Source organism: Chaetura pelagica, unplaced genomic scaffold, assembly GCF_000747805.2.
Source record: "Chaetura pelagica isolate M959 unplaced genomic scaffold, ChaPel_1.0 scaffold112, whole genome shotgun sequence".
NCBI classification, from domain to species: Eukaryota; Metazoa; Chordata; class Aves; order Apodiformes; family Apodidae; genus Chaetura; species Chaetura pelagica.
In genome coordinates this window covers 597,925-617,670 of record NW_009952798.1, presented here as the reverse complement: position 1 = coordinate 617,670, position 19,746 = coordinate 597,925, and the positions used below count along the sequence as shown (strand labels likewise).

Below are 19,746 nucleotides of genomic sequence, written 5' to 3'. Positions count from 1 at the left end.
TGCGGCCCCGCGGCGGGGGTTGATGGGGTGAAGCAGCTCGTGGGGTTCAGCGCCCTGCTCACCCTCTCTGGGGCCTCGGAGCGTGAGATTCAGATTGAGCTTTTCTACCTCTTGGACCTTTTCCTATTGACTTTCAGGCTTTGTAAACCTCAAGTTGTTTAAAAACTTGAATTAGCTGAACTGAGCCGTGTCTGTAAAGCTCCTCTTGTCACTTCCGACAGATACTGTTCCTGTGGCTGGCTAGGAAAGTCCCCGAGCTAGGATCTGCCTTCACGGCCTCTGTTTTGGAAGAATAAATCTAGTAGACCTATGGGGTTTAGATTTAAGTCTCTATGGTAATAAATCAGAGTGTACCTTGGGATAAGATTCTGAAAGCCTGTATTTAAGGTATCAGTTAAATAAAGTAAAACTTCAATCTGTCCTGCCTTCAGCAGTATCCATATAATTGTTATTAGCTCCTTTTGGAATTTTTTTTGTTTGCTTGTTTGTTTCATGACTCCATCACCTGTGTAAAACTGGAAATCCTTTAAATTTTCATATAGGTATACTTAAGGGAGGAATAAAAAAAACTTTCTGGAAGTATTGCTTAGGCAGTTTCTGAGTATGGGGCTGAAAATCCCAGCAGCTGTTAGTAATCGTGTCTGGGTTATGCCCCCACTAGTGGGTAAGATGGAGAACACGAGGGAAACAGTGCATTAGTAGACAGCATATGGCAAAACAGTGCTGTGTCACTCCCCCAAGCCCAGATGGTGTGCTCGTATTTTTAGCAGGAACTGCTGAAAAAAAAAAAAAAAAAAGAAAGAAAGAAGCTGACGAATGTTTTTTTTGGTAGATGTGAAGAACTTCATGCATTCCAAAGCAGGCTGCTAAGTCATTTCTTCAGATGAGATTTATGTTGTGCAGTTATTTCAGCTATTAAGTGTTTAAGCTAACAATCATTTAATGCTAGTCCAGAATATTTTAGGTGAGCCTGGCTGAGATGTAGCATGGACTAAATCCTTTGTGTAATACTGACAGTCCTGGTGTGTAGATGTCCCAAGCTAGGAGAGTTTATTTCCTCACCGTAGTTATGTACCAGGTGATAGGAGGTGTGGTTTGTGCTGGGTCACTGCAGGAGCCTGTTAGCTGGGGAATTGTTAGGGGGAGGTACTATTTCACTCTTCTGAGATGAAAATCAGCTTTGTAACAGCTGAATATCTCTGGAGATACTCAAGATGCACCTGGGTGAAGTCCTTAGTAATGTGCTCTTGGTGATCCTGCTTTAGCAGGGGAGTTGGGCTAGATGATCTCCAGAGGTCCCTGCCAACTCTGAAAATTCCATGACATCTTAGTTTCAAAGAATGAGTAATTATTTCTTAGGGGCAGGAATGGGTCTTTCTTAGCTTTTCCTAGTGGTGTAAAATTTGACTCAGAATAAAAGAAGGTAGATGAAAGCTATTTGCTGCTGCTTTCCTTCTGGGATGAGAGCTGAGAAAAGGAGTGGCTAGAGAAGCAGGTGCTGGGGATGCAGAGGTGCAGTGGTTGGGGTTGAAACTTTGGATAGCATCCACAAGGGGGGAAACTGGGGTAGTCAATTGGTGCCATACTGGGTCGCAGGCCTTTGTATATTCACTGTTGGAGATACTAGTAGAACTTCTATGGAAAACTTCTCTGCAGTCAGCTTTGGGAGCTGTTTACCACCTAACAACACACTGGTGCCAGAGGACTGGTTTCGTGGTAACCTGTACGTGTCCCAGATGTTTCTCACGAGGTCTCAGATTGAGACATCTTTGTTCCTTTACCAGTGTCCTCCTTCATGGTGATGTCTAATCCACATCTATGTTCTCACTGTGTGATTTACTATGTAGTGAGCTTCTACCTGCCTCTTAGGACTGCTAGGAAGGGTCACTTCCTTGTGTCAAAGGCAGCTAATGACAGAGTGAGCCCCAAGTAAGGAAGAAAATGGTCTGCATTACTCCTTTCATGGGCTCTAGATTTTTGAGGTAATCGAGTTGTTGGGAAACTAGCTCCTTCTTAGCTCTATCCTGTTTAGAGGCTTGAGGCAGAGCAGTTGCCAGTACTTTTCTACCAGCTGAAATAGCGAACTTGTAAATTCCAGTTCTTGTACCATGAGTTTCAGTCAATTGCTCATTGATCCATCCCCAAGAAAGGTTTGAGTTCACATGTACTATCAAACTGAAAACTGTCATGATGCTTATATATGCAGCGGTATTTGGGACACTTGTTGAAAAATCTTCACTTATCACTGGTTTGCAATGTGTTTGCAAGGCAGCCCTGCAATACAGTGGCAACACTATTTTTTCTGTGTCAGAAATACTAGGTTTGGCCAGGGATGGCCACTTAACCAGGAAGGGAGTATCAGATTCATCAGTGGCATCTAGCATACCTTCAGGAGATGGCAAACTGACATCCTTCACCTTAATTTTCTTCTGGCTTGGTGTGGATGTACCTTATTGAAATGGGAAGAGAGGAATAATATACATTTATGTTTCTTTTCTCTGAAAGTAGGTAGGAAAATAGTTGACTTCCCAGAAGTTTTTATAATACCTTAAAAAAAAAAAACCCACTTCAAAAAAACTCCCCAGTGATTTGATAGGCAGGTCTATCTTATTTCTTACTTTTGAATGAGAAATGAACATGCCTGTGCCATCAGACAAGGTATGGTTCATGTGTGGTGTTGAAGCTGCCACAGTTCATGGTCTGAAACAGTCAAGTATTGGGATATTCTCCTTTTTTCACTTCTGGTGTTATCTGAATTTGACAGTAACCAGAAGTGAAAGAAACCACATTTTTTTTAAACTTCTTTTCAGATGGCCAAAGAAGTAATGAAATTGAATTTCTGATTTAAAATATCTGAAATATTTTTCTGCATTTAGTGTTTATTAGTAAGGATCACTGTAAAAAGTGGGGTGACAATTTATAAGCTTTGTTTATTTAGGCCTCTCAGTGACCCTATGAGGGGACTGTATTTTGTTATCCAATGAATGACAAATAGAGGTACATAAATTTTTAGTAACTTTCAGATACTACAGTGAGTTAATGTAACTACCTGCTTTGGAATTTGCAAGTATAAGATATAGTAAATCTGTTAAATCCTGTGATTTATTCTTTTGTTTCTGAAGAGAGAACCATCATTTTACATTTAGTAATAATTAAAACCTAGAGTCTTCCATCCTAACTGTGAAATAAGTAGAGCTTGTTAAAAATTCAGGATATTGTTAGTTGGGTTTTTGTTTAGTCTGTTTGGTTTTTTGCATATCTAGGAAAGTGACATCCAAGAGAAGATCAACTTTGAAATCCGCATGCGAGAAGGCATCTGTAAGCTGCTTGCAGTGAGCACACAGAAAGAGCAGCTCTTGCAAGCAGTTAAAAACCTGATGGTTTGCAATGCTCGGATACACGCCTACAGGAGAGAGCTACAGAACCAAAGAGAAGAGTCCATCTCCTGCAGGACCCAAGAACAGTGAGTAACAGTTCCAATTCAAACTGAGCATTATGAAAAGGGCTTTTGCTTATGTTAATTCTTAGCAGCCTCTAGGAAAAGTGGATTTAAACCGTTCCTTCTGTCTTATCTAATACAAATATAGATTACTGCAACCTTAAAACATTGTACAACCATTCCACCATCTTCTTTTTACTTTAGAAAATTAAATACAAGTAATTTTTCTGGGTAGATCTTATTATTGACGTTGAACTATAACTCAGCATCTGAATATCAGATAACAGAACACATTTTCTTGATTGCCTTTAATATACAAAAAGATACCTAACCAAATCTGAAGGAACAAACCAAAACTATCAAAGTTGGAATACACCTATATCTACTTTTGAGCCATTCTCTTGTTATAAAGGTCCCATTTAATGATGGAATTTTCGTGGTTAATTGGTACCCTCTGCTGGCGACTTCTGTTAACTACAGAAAAATAATAAAGACCACAATAAATACGAAGAAAAATCACTTTAATTGAAAATATTCTAACCTTGTAACTCTTGAATGAGCTGACGTATGTGTGTTTTATTTGAACAATGTTACAATTTTTTGCCTAATAGAGTATTTTGAGTGCAATGTTGAGAACCATGATGCAGAGACACTATTACTTTAATGAAATACTGTATTGCAATTTAGCATAGAAACTCTTTGAGTACACACTTAGCTCCAGTTACTTGTACCTGTAGAAACAGTCCTGCTACTTTATGCTTTCTGAAATGTCAACTTATAGGATCAATTTATTGAAGGAAATAACTGCATTTTCTGACTGTATGAACAATTATATTGAAAGCTGAGTTTGAATACTAGCACTTATTGCTTGTGATATCCTGCATTTATTGCAGTTGTATTGTTTTTTCCTACTATGATGAAGACCTTTATGCTCATTCATCTTTTATTTATGTTTTTAATGGTGGAATTGTATGAAGTATGTATATATGCTGATTTACTCAACTCTTGCTTGATGTCAGTGACCACAGAATGGTGATGGCACGTGTCCAGTACAGGGCAGAGATACTTGGAGTTTGGTCTGAACAGCTGTATTATTTACTTGATGTGTGTCTGTTGTATGTGCTTAGAGTTCTGTCTTAAGGGGTACTTTGAATTGTCAGTGGAGGTCAGCAGAAGAGATGAATGCTGTAGAGTCACCTCTCTACCATGTAGGTCACATCTTTTGATCTGTGAGTTGACTGCATTTGCAGTTCTTTTTCCAGTGTTTGCTCAAGACTGAAATATGGTTTAAGTTTAATCCAGATAAAATGATGATGGCTTAGAGAGAAAAGTGAGTTTTCAAGTGTATTTTGTCCCATTTCTTGTTAGCTAGGTCTGTAATCTGTTTGTTCTGAAGATATTATAACTGACCCCGGAAGTCAGGATATTGGTAGCAGCTAGAAATTTTACTTTCAGCTTATTTGGTTAGGAGTTAGGAGCAGTGGGAGGCATAAAAAGAGCACTATTGTTACTTATTATCACAGATTGCTTTGATACAATTTAAGATTGACACTCTGGCTACTTAGCAAACTCTGCCTGCATGTAAAATCACAATATTGACGCTGCAACATTTTGTAATTGGTCTCTGCTTATAGAGGAGGAGGCAATTCTCTAACAAATAACAGAACTGATAAAGTAAGTTGCTTATTCACGGATGTCTACAGAGGGGGAAAAAATTGATAATGTGATTGTATTAGAGCTGGAAAAGACAAAGAAGATGAATCTACTTGTCTTCTAATACCCAGGTTAAATAAGCTTTGGAGAAAAACCTTCTAAGGAATTAAGAAAATTTATGGTGTACCTTCCTTCCAGGTTATCCTCAAGAATCTAATGACTCATATATTAAACCAGAGATACCAGACTTAACTTTAAAGAAAAGCATTTGAAAGAAGTTATAATAGGAAATCCTGACACTTTAATGTTTAAAGGATTGAGTTTTACAAGTTTAAATGCACAGCTCTCAAACCTCATTTTTCTGCTCTTCTTTTTGGCAGGTCTTCAGTAAATGGGAAAAAAGACCGAGTGGCATGCAGAGCAAAGGTTGCTATATCAGGTAGGTGGCTGGGTAGTCACTTGATGATATGAGTTAGTTGGCTGGACAGTATCTTGTAATACAAATAATTCAAACAAGGTGGTATTTTTAAAATGTGTATGTGATTCAGGGATGTAAATCCTTTGTGCTTCAAAGGGATTTGTGCTTTTAAGTCACACCTGTGCTTTTGCAGATCCTACCTAGTATTCCCATTTTACTTTCTGGGCCTTTCACAGTGGGAGATACTTTTTTCTGGTTGTCGCTAAACACTGAATATATTTCAGCTAAATAAGTAGAAATGTGCTGATAACTTCTTTTTCTCCCCACAAAGACAAACTTCTATCATATGGGACACGTCTAACAAACTGAGTGCAGAATTAGAGCTTGTATGTAAATATTATTTAATGCAGGTTACGTTACTGCAGTAAAATAACAGTGGTATGGCTTCAATGCAAACAGTATTTAACAGTGATTTCCAGCAGGCTGGTACACTATTTTCCTAGCTTGTTCTCAAACCTCAGCACTGTGGATGTATCATCTTCTTTGCCTGTGCCAAAAGTGGATGTTACTTTGTTCAGCATTCCTGTAGTTGTTCATTCTTGCTGTTCTGCTGCCTTTGCTAACAGATCTGTGTGTGCTCCCTGACTTGTCTTGTTAAAAATAAAATAGTGTAGAAGAACTCACTACTTAAGCTGTTACAGTTAATTCTGCATATTTTGACATATCTTTAAGCAAGGTAACTTATACTAGGAGAAGAGTGATGAGCACATGGTTCAATAGTGTTTTCTGCCAACACAGCTGTTTGCAGAATGTGTCTGTTTTTCCTCCTTATGGCAGTTGGATGAAAGCATCTGTTTGCCTGTCTGTGCTGTGGTTGCACCTTTCTTGGCATTTACAGTTATCTGCAGTGAAGACTTTAGGATCACACAGTATGCTTTTGTTATTTTTAGAAAAATCATGATTGTGTAAGAACTCAATTTTGAGTACAAAAAAATTGTTTAGAATATGAAACGTAGCAATGGTATTTTGATGGAACAAGGGAACAGAAAGGTGAAATCCACCACTTCCTATGACATGCCATCTGTTAATGGTTCTGTCCTGCTCCTAACTTGGTGTGTCTTGAACAGGAGGTTAATACCCTAAGAAATATGGTGTAGATGGAGAGGCATCAACTGCCTCCTTCTGAACTCCAGTCTGTGCATGTGGGGACGCCCTGCTTCAGATACTTGTGTCAGGAAGCCTGGCTTTCTTCTTGGCCTCTGTGGAGAGATTTATGCTTTCTATAGATCACCTATTTTTAATTCCTTATTTTCCACGCTGTGTGCCCGAGAAGCAGAGGACTGGGGTACATGAGAAGTAATTGTGGGGACAGGCTATTTTTGTGCTTGGCAAGGACAGGAGCCTCTGGACAACAGGTGTGTCTAGGAGATCCTGGGATGACTTTGACACACACGTCTCTGGTTCCTCCTTGCGTTGTCCCATTACTCTGTGTCCATTTTGCATGCCAAATCAGGTTGTGTCTGCTTCCACAGCTGCAACATGTTCACATCTGTAGCATCCCATTATTCTTCTCTCCCAGACCTTGTGTAGCATGTTGGGCACACATCATTTCCCCTCTTTAGGAGGTTAATACCCTAAGAAATATGGTGTAGATGGAGAGGCATCAACTGCCTCCTTCTGAACTCCAGTCTGTGCATGTGGGGACGCCCTGCTTCAGATACTTGTGTCAGGAAGCCTGGCTTTCTTCTTGGCCTCTGTGGAGAGATTTATGCTTTCTATAGATCACCTATTTTTAATTCCTTATTTTCCACGCTGTGTGCCCGAGAAGCAGAGGACTGGGGTACATGAGAAGTAATTGTGGGGACAGGCTATTTTTGTGCTTGGCAAGGACAGGAGCCTCTGGACAACAGGTGTGTCTAGGAGATCCTGGGATGACTTTGACACACACGTCTCTGGTTCCTCCTTGCGTTGTCCCATTACTCTGTGTCCATTTTGCATGCCAAATCAGGTTGTGTCTGCTTCCACAGCTGCAACATGTTCACATCTGTAGCATCCCATTATTCTTCTCTCCCAGACCTTGTGTAGCATGTTGGGCACACATCATTTCTCCTCTCTTGAATGCAGACCCTCAGCGGACATGCAGGAGCAGTTGCCCTGTATGTGTTGCTTACATGACAGGGCGTGTAGTTTAAGAATTGAAGACGTAGATTGGATTCTTTTAGGGGGAAGTAATCCACCCACCAACAAATGAATTAGTCTGTCATATGGTTAGTACGTGCCAGAAGCTCAGACTATTACCAAAAAAAGTGTGATCATGTGACAACACCAAAAGGTCAGTTTTTTTGAGGAATTTTCTCCTACAGAAAGCAACCGGATGTCAGATACTGTGTGGGGTGTGCATTCCTTAATCCACAGATTTTCACACTTACTTATTGCCCATGTGTATGCATAAATTGTGTAATTGATCTTATCAATCCATTATTTTGTCAGAAGTCAATACATTAAATGTTGATCGAAAAGCACAATCGTAATTTAAAGTAATTTTAGAAAGAAATAGTTGGCTTTAAAGTTAATTAATAGGAGTGCTTGAATGTGTGCCATTTTAATCCACAGCTAATGGTAACTGAAGTGGAGGTGTGTGAAAATTACTCTGTGTTTTGGATAAAAGGCAGCTCTTTCAACCCAAGAGTTAGTTGAAAACTGATTTACAAGTATCACGTTAAACTTTTTCAAATGATTGACTATCTATATCATGAAAGTTTTCTAAGGTGTAATTTTTTCAGCTAGCAGGATATTGAAAGTGGCACATGGAAGCAATCTTTAATCTAGTACTTGGATTGTTAACAAGACCTACTGAGTGCATGAAAATTGTCACTCAGATTTTGCAGTGATTAAAGATGGAAAAAAAAGCTTTTATTGTAACCATTTTCCCATGTTTGTGTATGTCTTTTAGGAAAGAAACATTCTGGGCTTTGTCTCTGACAGAGAAATGTGTATATATATTTTTAAAGTTCAAAAGTGACTTCTGTAACTGTTTTGCTGAAACTGTCTCTGTTTCCTTATTTAAAAAACATTACTATTTTTGGCAATGCTTGCCGTGCAAGTACATCAAGTGAAAGGCAGTTTCAGAATGTGGTGACTTATTGATTTTTTGGAAGTTGTGGCAGTCCAAAGCTGTGTACTGGCAGTTCACTGTTGAAAATCCATTAGTTTTCACAAACACTTAAAAGAGATGAATTTGCAAGTTTCAAGATAGAAAGAGCATGTAGAATAAGATGTCCTATAACATAATAAAATTGACTTAAATTTAATTTTTTCTATTCAATATAACTTCTGAAGTAGAATGTCTATATGGAATTTCACTTAAATAATGGAGTTTTATGCATAAAATGCTTTTGGAATACGTCAGTCTGTAGCCAAACTACCACTGCTGTTTTGCATCTTGGCATAGGATACATGGATTTTTCCATCAGCCTTGTATGAAGATCAGCACCAGAGTCAGCAATGCTCCTTTGTAACAATATTGAAGATTTTTATCAAAAGACAGTTGAGCTAGTGCTGTTCACTGCTGCCATCATGTGTCACTTAATATATTGCATATACATTTATACAACACTGTGTTGTACTTAATAAACCACCTTTGGATTTCTAAAGCCCCTACTGCATTTGTCTTTTAACAAGGGACTAATAAAAAACATGATGATTGAACTTGAGTCCTTGAAACTAGAGGAAAATGTCACTCAGTACTGTGTTGGATTGGGTAGATGAATTGGAAAATCTGTGGAATACTCTCCTAACATTAAAATGACAGGCATGACTCAAAATAATGGTTCTATAATTGCTTCTCTACTACAGCTCTGATGTAGAAGGATATTTTCAAGTTTTAAAAAAAACCAAACAGATTTCTAAACTCCTTTTTTATGCCAACTAAGACAATTCTAACTGGGAATGTGATTGCAAGTGGTATTTTTTCTGTGGTTAGCAAAACAAAGCTTAAGTAGTTGCAGTATAAGTATTCTAGTCATTTCCACTAAAACAGGAATTTTTTCTTCTTGCAGTTGGATGAGTGATTTCCAGCACAACGGAAGCAGGGTTTCAGTTTATGTCTGTGCATAATAATAGGCTCAGAACCTCTGAGTTCTGAGAATACCACTTGGAACTATGTTACAAAGCCACTCTGAAAGGTTATTTCAGATACTTTCAAATTAGATTTAAAATATTCTTTATCCTAGCATAATTATAAAAGAAAATAACATTTCACATTGAACTAATTTATGAAATTTCTTTTGATATGGATAATAAAATTGAAATAGTTATGCTGTTCATTAGGTAGAAGGTCGTGTTACCTCCAGAACATCAGGAAAAGGAAAAAAGAAACTTTAAAATTTGTTTTGATCACAGATCTACAGTACTGGCTAGAACTTAAACTTCTCTACTTTTTTCTTCCCTTTAGATATTCGAATACCGTTAATGTGGAAAGACTCTGATCACTTCAGCAGTAAAGAAAGTATGTAATAAGCTACTGTGATAAGCAATTGCTTATGCCTGTAAATTTAAACTGGATGGGGAATCCAATACTCATTTCAGCCCCTTCTCTGACCTTTCAGTAGGTCCATATTTTACTGTCTGTTTTGTAGTTGCTCTTAACTTGAAGTTGTTGGTTGTAGCACACTGAGTTAGTTGAAAGTCCCATAGTTCTGTACTTTTAAATCATAGTCTCTCGTCAGTCCTTCTGAGGAGAAATTCCAGAGGAAGTAACAGAAAATTGCTGTTATTAAATGGATGGCTGAGAAGTTTTTTATTAAGTATGTTGTTCTATGTCTTGTCCACACTTGAGAGAGGCTGTTTCCAGTGAGAAATTTAAATGAAAGTTGCCTGTTGGTGTTGAATGGATTATTGGATAGTCTTCAAGTACATGCATTTTGCTGTGTCATGGAGATTAACCCGAAATATGTTCCAGCTGTCACCTGACATTGATTTCACTTTGATTTTCAATGGGGTCAGAGGGGCTAAGCGTGGCAAAATAGTTTAATCCTGTATAATTCTTTCATAAAACGGTACAGGCTTTGGATCAAATATTTGAGCTTTTTTTTCTTAAAATCAATTTTATTAAGCAAAATAGCATTTTTACTAACATTTCTGAAGTTGCTAGCACAAACTACCCTGATTATCATGAAAAAAACCCAACAGTGGAACAGAGGTAGGCACTTCTCCCTCTGCAAATGTTGTTCTACCTGTAGAGCAGCTTTGATAGTTTAATTATCATAAAGTCCTACAATATAAAATTTGTGGTGAGAAGAATTTGAGGGCAGTTCTTTAGAGATCTGAGTGACCCTTTCCTCTACTTTAGTTTACTGGAAGCACTTGATATCATGATGTGGAATATGGCTAATAAAGCACTTCTCTGACTCTCTCCAGAATCGCAGCGCTATGCGGTGTTTTGTTTATTCCGAATGGGAGCTGAGGTTTTTGATACAGAGGTGGCTGTGGTGGATAAAGCAGTGACAGATATTTGCTTTGAAAATGTGACCATATTGTGAGTATCATTTATTTCTCTTGAATGACATGCAAATATTGCTATTTTCATTTGAAAGTGGATATGATTGTGAGTAAGGTTGGCTGAGATACACTAAGTTTTACTGTGGGCAAAGGAATTGAGGGTCCTGTTAATTTGCATGAATGGTGGATCCTCATGTCTGGAAAGTTTGTTTTTATGTACAAAATGATGCTTGTTGTAGATGTGTTACTAGAACTTCTTTATGTTTTTACCATGCTGAAGCATTTTTCTTTATGTAAAAAGATAAACAAACTTGTATCTCAAGAATTGAATGAAATGAATACTAAAACCTGAAAGCATGAGTGTTGCACCCGGTGTTCTAAGTATTGTTCTGTACAGCAGGCTATAGTCTCTTTTGATGTGCTCCTGTGACACAGTTTTCTTAAAAACAGACATCCTTTCCACACCTCATGTTCTGTTACACTTCTATGAGCATGTGCTGCAGCCATAGTCCTTACAGTTGAACAATACTAGACAGGAAATTATTCACTTATCTGCAAAGGTAACCTGGAAAAGAGTAGAAAGGTGTTCTCATAAACTTTTTAGTTGCTTTATAATTTTAAAGAGAGTTCTGAGAGGCACTTAGTTATTTTTTTTTTTTCTTCCCTGCTTTATTTTTTTTTTTCTTCCCTGCTTTATTTTTTTTTTTCTTCCCTGCTTTATTTTTTTTTTTCTTCCCTGCTTTATTTTTTTTTTTCTTCCCTGCTTTATTTTTTTTTTTCTTCCCTGCTTTATTTTTTGTATTAGCAATTTAGATCCAGTCTCCTGAGGAAGACTGACTGGAAAACTAGAACTACTGAAAACTTAGAATCAAGATCCTGAAAACTGAGTGCTTGAGGGAGACTAGGTCTTTAAATTAGATTTTAAACTCTCTTAGCCACCTGTTCAAGTTAGGAGTGGGGGCAAAGATGTAACTCTTGACCATCATAGTTTTCTGTGAAAGACTGCAACAAAAGCAGAAAAGGCACTGTCACTTGCCTTGTATCCTCCGAGATAAAGATAGATGTTTAATAAGAGCATTTGGGATGATTTTGTTCTGGGCATGTGTGTAATGCCATGATTTGTAACTGAAAGATGGGGTCAGGCACCTGGCTTGATGAATAAGCTTGAGAACGTGAGAATGGGTAGAACTGAAAGCAGAGAAAGCGCTGGCTGGGGACAGAACACAGGCAGTTGAATTATGAATGACAGATTTTGGTGGCTGGAAGTGAGACAATGTTTTCAGCAGAGTGAAGGGGATGAGGTATCTTAGAACAGTTCAATCTGATTTCAGGCCATAGGCACGGCTGGGTTTCCCATCGTGTGATTTTCATGTAACAGTAGAGGGAAGATTGAAGTGTGCTTGAATGTTTTGCCTAGTTGTTTTTTTTTCAGTTTTTAACCTAAACATTGAATTTCCTGTTTGCAGTTGTTTATGGTTAATTATAACATCCATCTCATGACTTCAGCACTGTTATGGCTGTGTAATCTACTCTCTAATTCCATATAAATGCATGTCTTTGCCTGAATCTGATGACATTGCTTCCTTTGATTAGCCTATATGTTATTTAATACATATAGTAGCAACAGGATTCTTTGGCTGCATACTCAGTGTATTAACAAATGCTTTGAAATTTTCTCCTCCCTTCTTCAGTGATGAAGCAAGACCAGATTTCCAGGTGAAGGTTGAAGTGTATAGTTGCTGTACAGAGGAGTCTTTATATGCAACAAACACTCCTAAGAAACTAGCGAAGAAGCTTAAAACATCCCTCAGCAAAGCTACAGGGAAGAAACTCAAAGCTGCTCTGGAAGAAGACAGCACTGAATCCCTTTTGTCTCCTGACCCAGTCATCCAGTAAGCCATATTTATATTGATACTCTTGTTTTATAATTTTTAAAATAGAAATAAGTCAAATATATTGTAAAGTTTTGGAAAATTCTCAAGACAGTGAGTATTTCTGTACTTGCCTGAATGTAAAAAAAAATAATTTACATTTTAAATAGGAAATGAGAAGGTAGGTGTGAATTCAACCATGTTGCTCAGCCTTGGGGCCTGGCTCTGATCTTGAAACACACGAGTAGGCTGTATCTTTCTGCTATACAGCAAGCTAGCTGGTAAATCCACTGCTGCTTACAAACTTTATAATATTTTTTAGTTTGATCTCAGGAGGAAATCAAGCTTGTGTGATCAGTCTGTGCCCCTCTGTCCATCTACCTCTCCTTCTCCTTCTCCCATTTCCTCCCTTCTCCATATTAATTTTTGCACCTAACCAGTTTGGCTCATACTTGACAGACAGGTAGACATGTCTAAAAGTTACAAGTTGTGTGAAATAAGAAAGTGTGGTATGTAAGCAGGAGAAAGCTCTGTGGTACCCTGCCCCCAGCAAAGCTGTTTGCTGTGCCTGGGGCATGTGCTGTGCACATGGGGCCATTCCAACTTGCTGGCTTTTGAGTGAAACTCTGAACTTTCAAAAGCCACTTTACAGCTACAAGCTGCTTAACAGGAGTTTTCTTAATTGACTTTAGCACAGAACATGTTAAAATTCCTTACTGGTTTTCAGTCTTCATAGAAATAAGTGCTGTTCCCAGTAATTTACCTGTTTCCTTTTAAAAATGGTCTTAAGTCTTTAATGCATTTTCTAATTAAGTTAACTGCCTGCTAATATTTACCAGCTACTTTAATTTCATTGGGATTTATTCAGGCCAGGTACTTAAACTGTAAATACTAACAATGATTTTTTGTAAAAAAAATTAAAAAATTAAAAACCAATTTTTTCAATAAATTACTTTTTTTTTTTGGAACAATAAAGAATCAATGCCTAATTCTTACCAGGTGTTGAGTGCAATGTTAATCTGGCTTCATATATTTGCCTGGATTTTAAAAGGAAACAGTCAAGCATGTTGTGTCTGTGTCTGATACTACTGTATACTGATAGTACTGTTTCAATCAAAAAGACACAGCCAAGAGATCTTACCCACAGAGCAAAGCAAATGTTGTCACTAACTTTCCAGTGTATTCCACCTCATGACCATGTATTTTCACTCTGTGTCATCATCTCAGGTGGCTGTGCTTTCCCAAGCTCCAGCAGGGTGATGACACACTGTCATTAGATACACTTGGCTTCAGATATAACCACTAGTTTATTTGCTGGCCATACCAACTTGAATATAGATTGCCTGTCTTTTAAGGAAGAGGCATCAGTAGACAATCTAAACAGCTGCCTCCTCCCTTGGGTTTTGCTTTTGGTTTCTCAATTGTAATTGTATTTTGCTTTCCTCCGCCTTTAAGTTTGGTGTTTCTGCAGTAAATAATCATCTCACACTGACTGTTACTTTCTTAGCAGAGGTAAATGAACAGTGATGTGTTTATCGATGATGTTGCTAGGTGATTAAAAAAAGATTCTTGGAAAGAAGTAGGTTGTTGTAAGCAAAAATAAATTGTGAATTTATTTTTAATAGGCTCCCCTTAGGCTTTATATGAGTAAGGCCTCGGTATGTAACCCTTACAGGGGGAAGAGGGATTGCAAGATTACAGGAGATCTTTCCAGTATTCCCAGAGAGTTTTACCAGTCCAGTAGGTGAAATTAAAATGCAACAAAAAGGGAGACTTTCTGCTATATGAGCACCTTTTCTCTGTAGATATCAGTTGTACAGACTTTTTTCTTTTCAAAGCACACATAGGACAAAGTTTTCAGTTTCCAAAAACTGACCCATTGTGTCCACCTTCTTGGCTTGCAAATCTCCCTGGTTAGTGAGGAAACTGTCAGCCATGCAACTTCTTGCAAAAGCTTCATGACAAAGTGCCATGCTTAGGTTAGTTAACTTCAGTTTAACTGATATTCTCTCTTCTCAAATATCTCTCTTTTCATTTATATACAGACTTGGGCCTGATTAATTTTTCTATTCTAGGGTAGTGGGGTTTTTTTTGTTCATTGGTTTGTTTTTTTTCTGTTTTTATATTTGTTGTAGAAGGAAAATGTTTAGTGCAGATCTACTATTGAATTCCAGAGTGAATAGGTTGCTCTTGGGAGGCATCATTGGAGAGACTCCCTGAAGTGCATGTTTATTCACTGGCAGAACTGGCCTCCACATGGACTTGTTATTATTGCCTTTTATGTATTGTCTTCCAGTGGGCTGGAGGCACGGCTTCCGTGTCCTCTGTTTGAGTTGGCAAATCCATACTGGTATTTTGCTACAACTGCTTAGTCTAATGAGTTATTTTTACTGTTGGGCTCTTTTTAGAACCCAAATGTCAGATATGTATTTATCTCCCATTATTAATATTAGATTTATTTATTTTTTTACTCACAAATCCTCCACTCTATATATCTGGATGACTGAACTGAGGTTGGGATTTGTAACACTGGGAACAATATTCAGGAACAGATTCTGGAATCCGAGATGCATTAATTAATATGTGTCGATAGAAAGGGTGATACGGTTACACCTTCCCACGCCAGTGTCTGTGTGGCAACTTTGGTGCATCTGTCTCCTGATCAGTAAACAGATTTAACAATGAACCTTTCCCACAGGCATGTTGTGGAGATGAGCTGATTTTTTTTTTTAATAAACTTATTACATGGAAAAATACTATAGATATGCAAAGTACTGAATGAGATGCAACAGGCAGATTGTTCTTTGTTATACAAAGAAACTGCTATTTAAGGCAGACAGCTAATTCTGTGAAATGCAGAAGCGCAAAACATAGTCAACAATCCTGACTAGCCAGTTAAATTTGAAAAACACTTGCAGATAAAACTTTTCCAAATTATTTTGCAGCTGGCTGAAAGGAATGACTGTTATGTTTTAGAAAGAAAATGTTCTGTGAAAGCATATTTTAAAAGTGAAGTAGCTATTTTTTTTGGCAAGGTTGTTGTGGTAATTAGTCATGCTTTAGAAAAAAAGTAACTAAAATCAGCACAGAAGTTTTATCTGTGAGAAGAAACTGAACCTGGTTCAGTTTCAGTGGAATGGTAAATGTATTGTCCAACTCCATGGCAAAATACAATCAGTGGAGAATCTTTTGTTAGGGAACAGTCTAGCAGGGTATTTATACAAATGCTGGTGAGTCTTTGTTCAGGTTGCACTGACAAAATATTTCACAGCAGTGGTTCTTCACCCAGGATCTTATCTTGTATTTAATTTATTCTTTATTCCCGTGAAATAGATGTGTAACAGACATCCCTGCTAACAATCTTGCTGCAGGTAGGCATCTGCCTTGTTCCTCTGTGGAGCCAAAGATTTTATAACCTATGTTCTCACTGTGCTATTTGGAAAAACAGCACTTGACAAATACTATGATAGAAAACTATATTTTAGTGCTATTAATTTAGTAGTATCTTCTCACCTATAACACCACTAAGCATCTTATGCTGTACTGAAGATATTTTAAGGTTCTTTTCCTAGGTCCTGTTCGGGAGAGTAGTTAGTGATTTTGGGGGATTTGTTGTCATTTGAACTTTGTTTAAACTGCCGTTAGCCAGGTGGAATTGCTTCTGCACTGCTGGGCTGTAAATCTGTTACTTGGTCTAAAAAGTATTTGGGGGAAAAGGTTAAACATGTACCAAACTTATGCTAGTTTATTCCAAGAACTGCGTTCCACGTGCACTGTGCTGAACTGCAAAAGTGATTTTTTAATTTTTATCCCTAGGCAAAATACAAGTCAAAGATATAACATTCTGAAGCCTGTAAGCACAATAAGTGAAAGAGTCCTTTATGCTACAGTACTGACTAGGATTTCTGCACAGATTCTTGTCTGTGTGCAAATAAGCTATTGGAATCTATTAAAAATACATATATAAACAACTGTTCAAAAGCGTAGGCTACACAGACAAAGGAAAAGAGCAGAGCAACATGGAGGAGCATTATAAAGCCTAATTTTTAACCTGTATTTTCAGATTAAGTTTATGTCATCAGTTGTTCTTTTAACTGTAGTGATTTTTGAACCTCTTATCAAATCTGATTAAATTAGGCCTAGGAATAAAAGCTGCAAAACTATTAAAAGTTACTGGGCATCTGACAAGAGGTGGGAGATACTTTTAGCATCTTTAGAGCACAGAGAGCTTGGGAAGCAGAACCCATATGCCTGGGGCTGGCAGTGGCTGGCTCACCAGTATGTGTGAGCCCAGCTCATAGGCGGTGGCCACAGGAGAAGTCTCGTGGTTGGCAGGTCCAGGAGAGGTGGCTGTGGAGAGACCAAAAGCTGCTGAGTTGATGGGGCCTTGCGGTGCTGTCCTGGGCAGCAGAGCCTGGAAGTGGTGGGGTGGGAGACAACAGGAGGTATGCACAGGATGGAGTCAGGAGATCAGGATATAGGAAGCAGATCAATGGATTGTGGGGCAGTGTTGGTTTACAAGGGAAAACACAGATACAGGAATTCTGTGTGAAGAGTTGAGGGGTGGCAATCTGTGGTCCCTGACAGATGCTGCCTGGCATCTCGGCATTACTTGTTCCCAAATGTATTACCTTGAGCAGAAGACCCCTTTAATTACAGCATGAGCAACATGAAGCAGAAATGTCTTAAATGTGCTTTTTCTTCCCTACTTAGTGGAGCAAAGTACAGCCTGCTGGCATATACCACTTTGGGACTGGAAAGTGCTGAGGACAACTTCAGGACCCACAATCTTACTGTTACTGGAAATGGTAAGTACATATGGTACCAATTTAAGGAAATAAAAAACCAGTAACTTTTTGCATTTCTCTCTCGTAAACTGAAGAGCTTAGAGAGATTATTTTTCTTGATACTTAATACAGAACAACTTTAATAAAATATTTAGCAGCTCTAAAACAAGCATCTGTACACAGCTGAGTAAACTATAAGTTGAGTAAAGTTTTAAGTCCAGATAAAAATGTTATTCTTTGGGGAGTTTTTTCTGTCATTTGCATCTCAGTCTTATCTGAGTTGTAGCTATATACAAATTATTTACCCTTCCTCACAGCAAAGGAAGGGAATCAGAATGGAGAACAGCTTTTTTCCTTTGTAGTCAGAACCCAAATAGACAAATAGCTTCAGTTCAGTTCAGTTGTTTCAGGCCCAGATTTACCCCAGGACATTGCATGTATGTGTTGGTTCCTGTGCTTCAGCTCTGGGACTGCACAAGTTGGCAGCAGTCAGCCTAGATGCTAACAGATGGACTATGATGATGCTGCAACTGAAGGTGATGTTCAAGTAGCAGAAGTACAGTTTTTGATACTGGCCATTATTTTCTGAAAGGACAGACCATCCCATAAGCCACCATCTCATTGTAACCTTAAGACATTGGACTTTCACTGTATTTCACTGTAGCTTCTGGGAACTTTTATCTTTTACTTAGATAAACTTGACCTCAAAGAGAATCTCGTTATTTACACTTCATTAATTCTGAATAAATTTGAAGATTTATGGGGCATTTGTTTCTTGAAGGGTTGGATGAATAATTCGGAGTATCTTTGATACTTTAAGCCCTTCTTTATTAGTACTTTATACTCTTTTTTCAAATTTCTTTTTCTGCCATTAATTTACAAAATGCAGTCTGCTAAGAAATTACATACCTGAATATTTTGGTTCATTACAAGTGTTTCTAAAACATGACCAAAGAGAGTCATGTCAATTAGATGTTGTATTACCTGCTTCTAATTACAGAAGAGAGAGCGTATTTCCTAGAAGAGCTGAGCAGGGAGGGATATTGCAATTCATTAGAAACTCCTTGGAATCCTAACTGGTGCTGAAGATAGAAGCAGATACAAATTCTAAGCCTTAATAAAATAATATGAAGAGAAACACTCGTGTAACTTCCAGTGCACTTGCCTTTTAAAATGTTTCTAGCTGTGAAACGAGATTTAGAACTATTTTTATGTAAGAACAACTTGGTTTCACAGAACAGGATCTCTGTTTTTACTTGAAATTATTTTGGAATTTTTTTTTAATTAAAAAACTTACTGAAGGCTCAATCAGTTTTAATAAAATCTTTCAGGATGAAGTATCTTTAAATATATAAAATATATATATATTTACATTCACAATCCTAATGTAAAAATGAATGTAGAAAGCTATACTAGTTATTTAGGGCACATGTTTGGAGCTAAGTGTATGTCTTTTGCCTGGTCTTTTCCCCCAGAGGAATCCTCTTTTTGGCTGTCCCTGTATGGAAACATGTGTTGCCGTTTAGTTGCTCAGCCATCCTGCATGGCTAGGGATATGATGGCAGGATTTCTTAATCAGCAGGTAAGATGACCTTGCTTGTGTTTAGATCCTCTTCTGGTAATAGCTGTCACTAAGAATCAGTTGTTAAAACATTTGCTTGTACCTGAAGTGGTTCCTTGAGAACTGTTATTTTCTACCTGTTCTACCTAGAGGAAGGGGAAAATTCTTTCTCACAAACAGGATCTTCAGTGGCTAAGCATCGAGAAATAAATGTTTCCTTGGTGTGCTTATCAATGCAATTATTTAGGCTGTTACATAAAGGTCAAGTGTAGTTGTTTCAGAATCAGTTTAGGCGGGTGCTTGATGGCAGCACTCTTAATAATTCTGTGGCTCTCATCCTTGTACCTGCCTCTCAGTGAGCAAGCACAAGAGTTCATATCACAGCATGGTGAATTTGACTGGTCAAGCGAGCCACATTTAAACTTACCCCATCAAAAACTATTCATGTGAACTCAGTTTACATCTCTATTTTGGTTCATTGCACAACTAGGCAAACAAGAAGGTGATAGCAAAGGGCC

The 19,746-nt window shown here is 37.9% G+C and overlaps 2 protein-coding genes across 2 annotated transcripts in view; one reads left to right on the top strand and one right to left on the bottom strand.

The window, feature by feature from the left end:
* The window catches only part of ZNF365 (zinc finger protein 365), a 38,434-nt gene extending 36,024 nt beyond the window's left edge, over positions 1-2,410 (bottom strand). Inside the window, exon 1 of the mRNA XM_009994877.1 lies at positions 2,387-2,410. Within this exon, the coding sequence (XP_009993179.1) occupies positions 2,387-2,410 (24 nt within the window). The remainder of the gene's footprint in view (positions 1-2,386) is intronic.
* Positions 2,411-3,269: 859 nt separating this feature from the next.
* RTKN2 (rhotekin 2) overlaps positions 3,270-19,746 on the top strand; it is a 33,337-nt gene continuing 16,860 nt past the window's right edge. The window contains 7 exon segments of the mRNA XM_009994876.1: positions 3,270-3,463; positions 5,473-5,531; positions 9,964-10,017; positions 10,929-11,046; positions 12,701-12,901; positions 17,594-17,688; positions 19,143-19,249. Of these exon segments, the coding sequence (XP_009993178.1) occupies positions 3,303-3,463; positions 5,473-5,531; positions 9,964-10,017; positions 10,929-11,046; positions 12,701-12,901; positions 17,594-17,688; positions 19,143-19,249 (795 nt within the window). The 5' untranslated portion in view covers positions 3,270-3,302.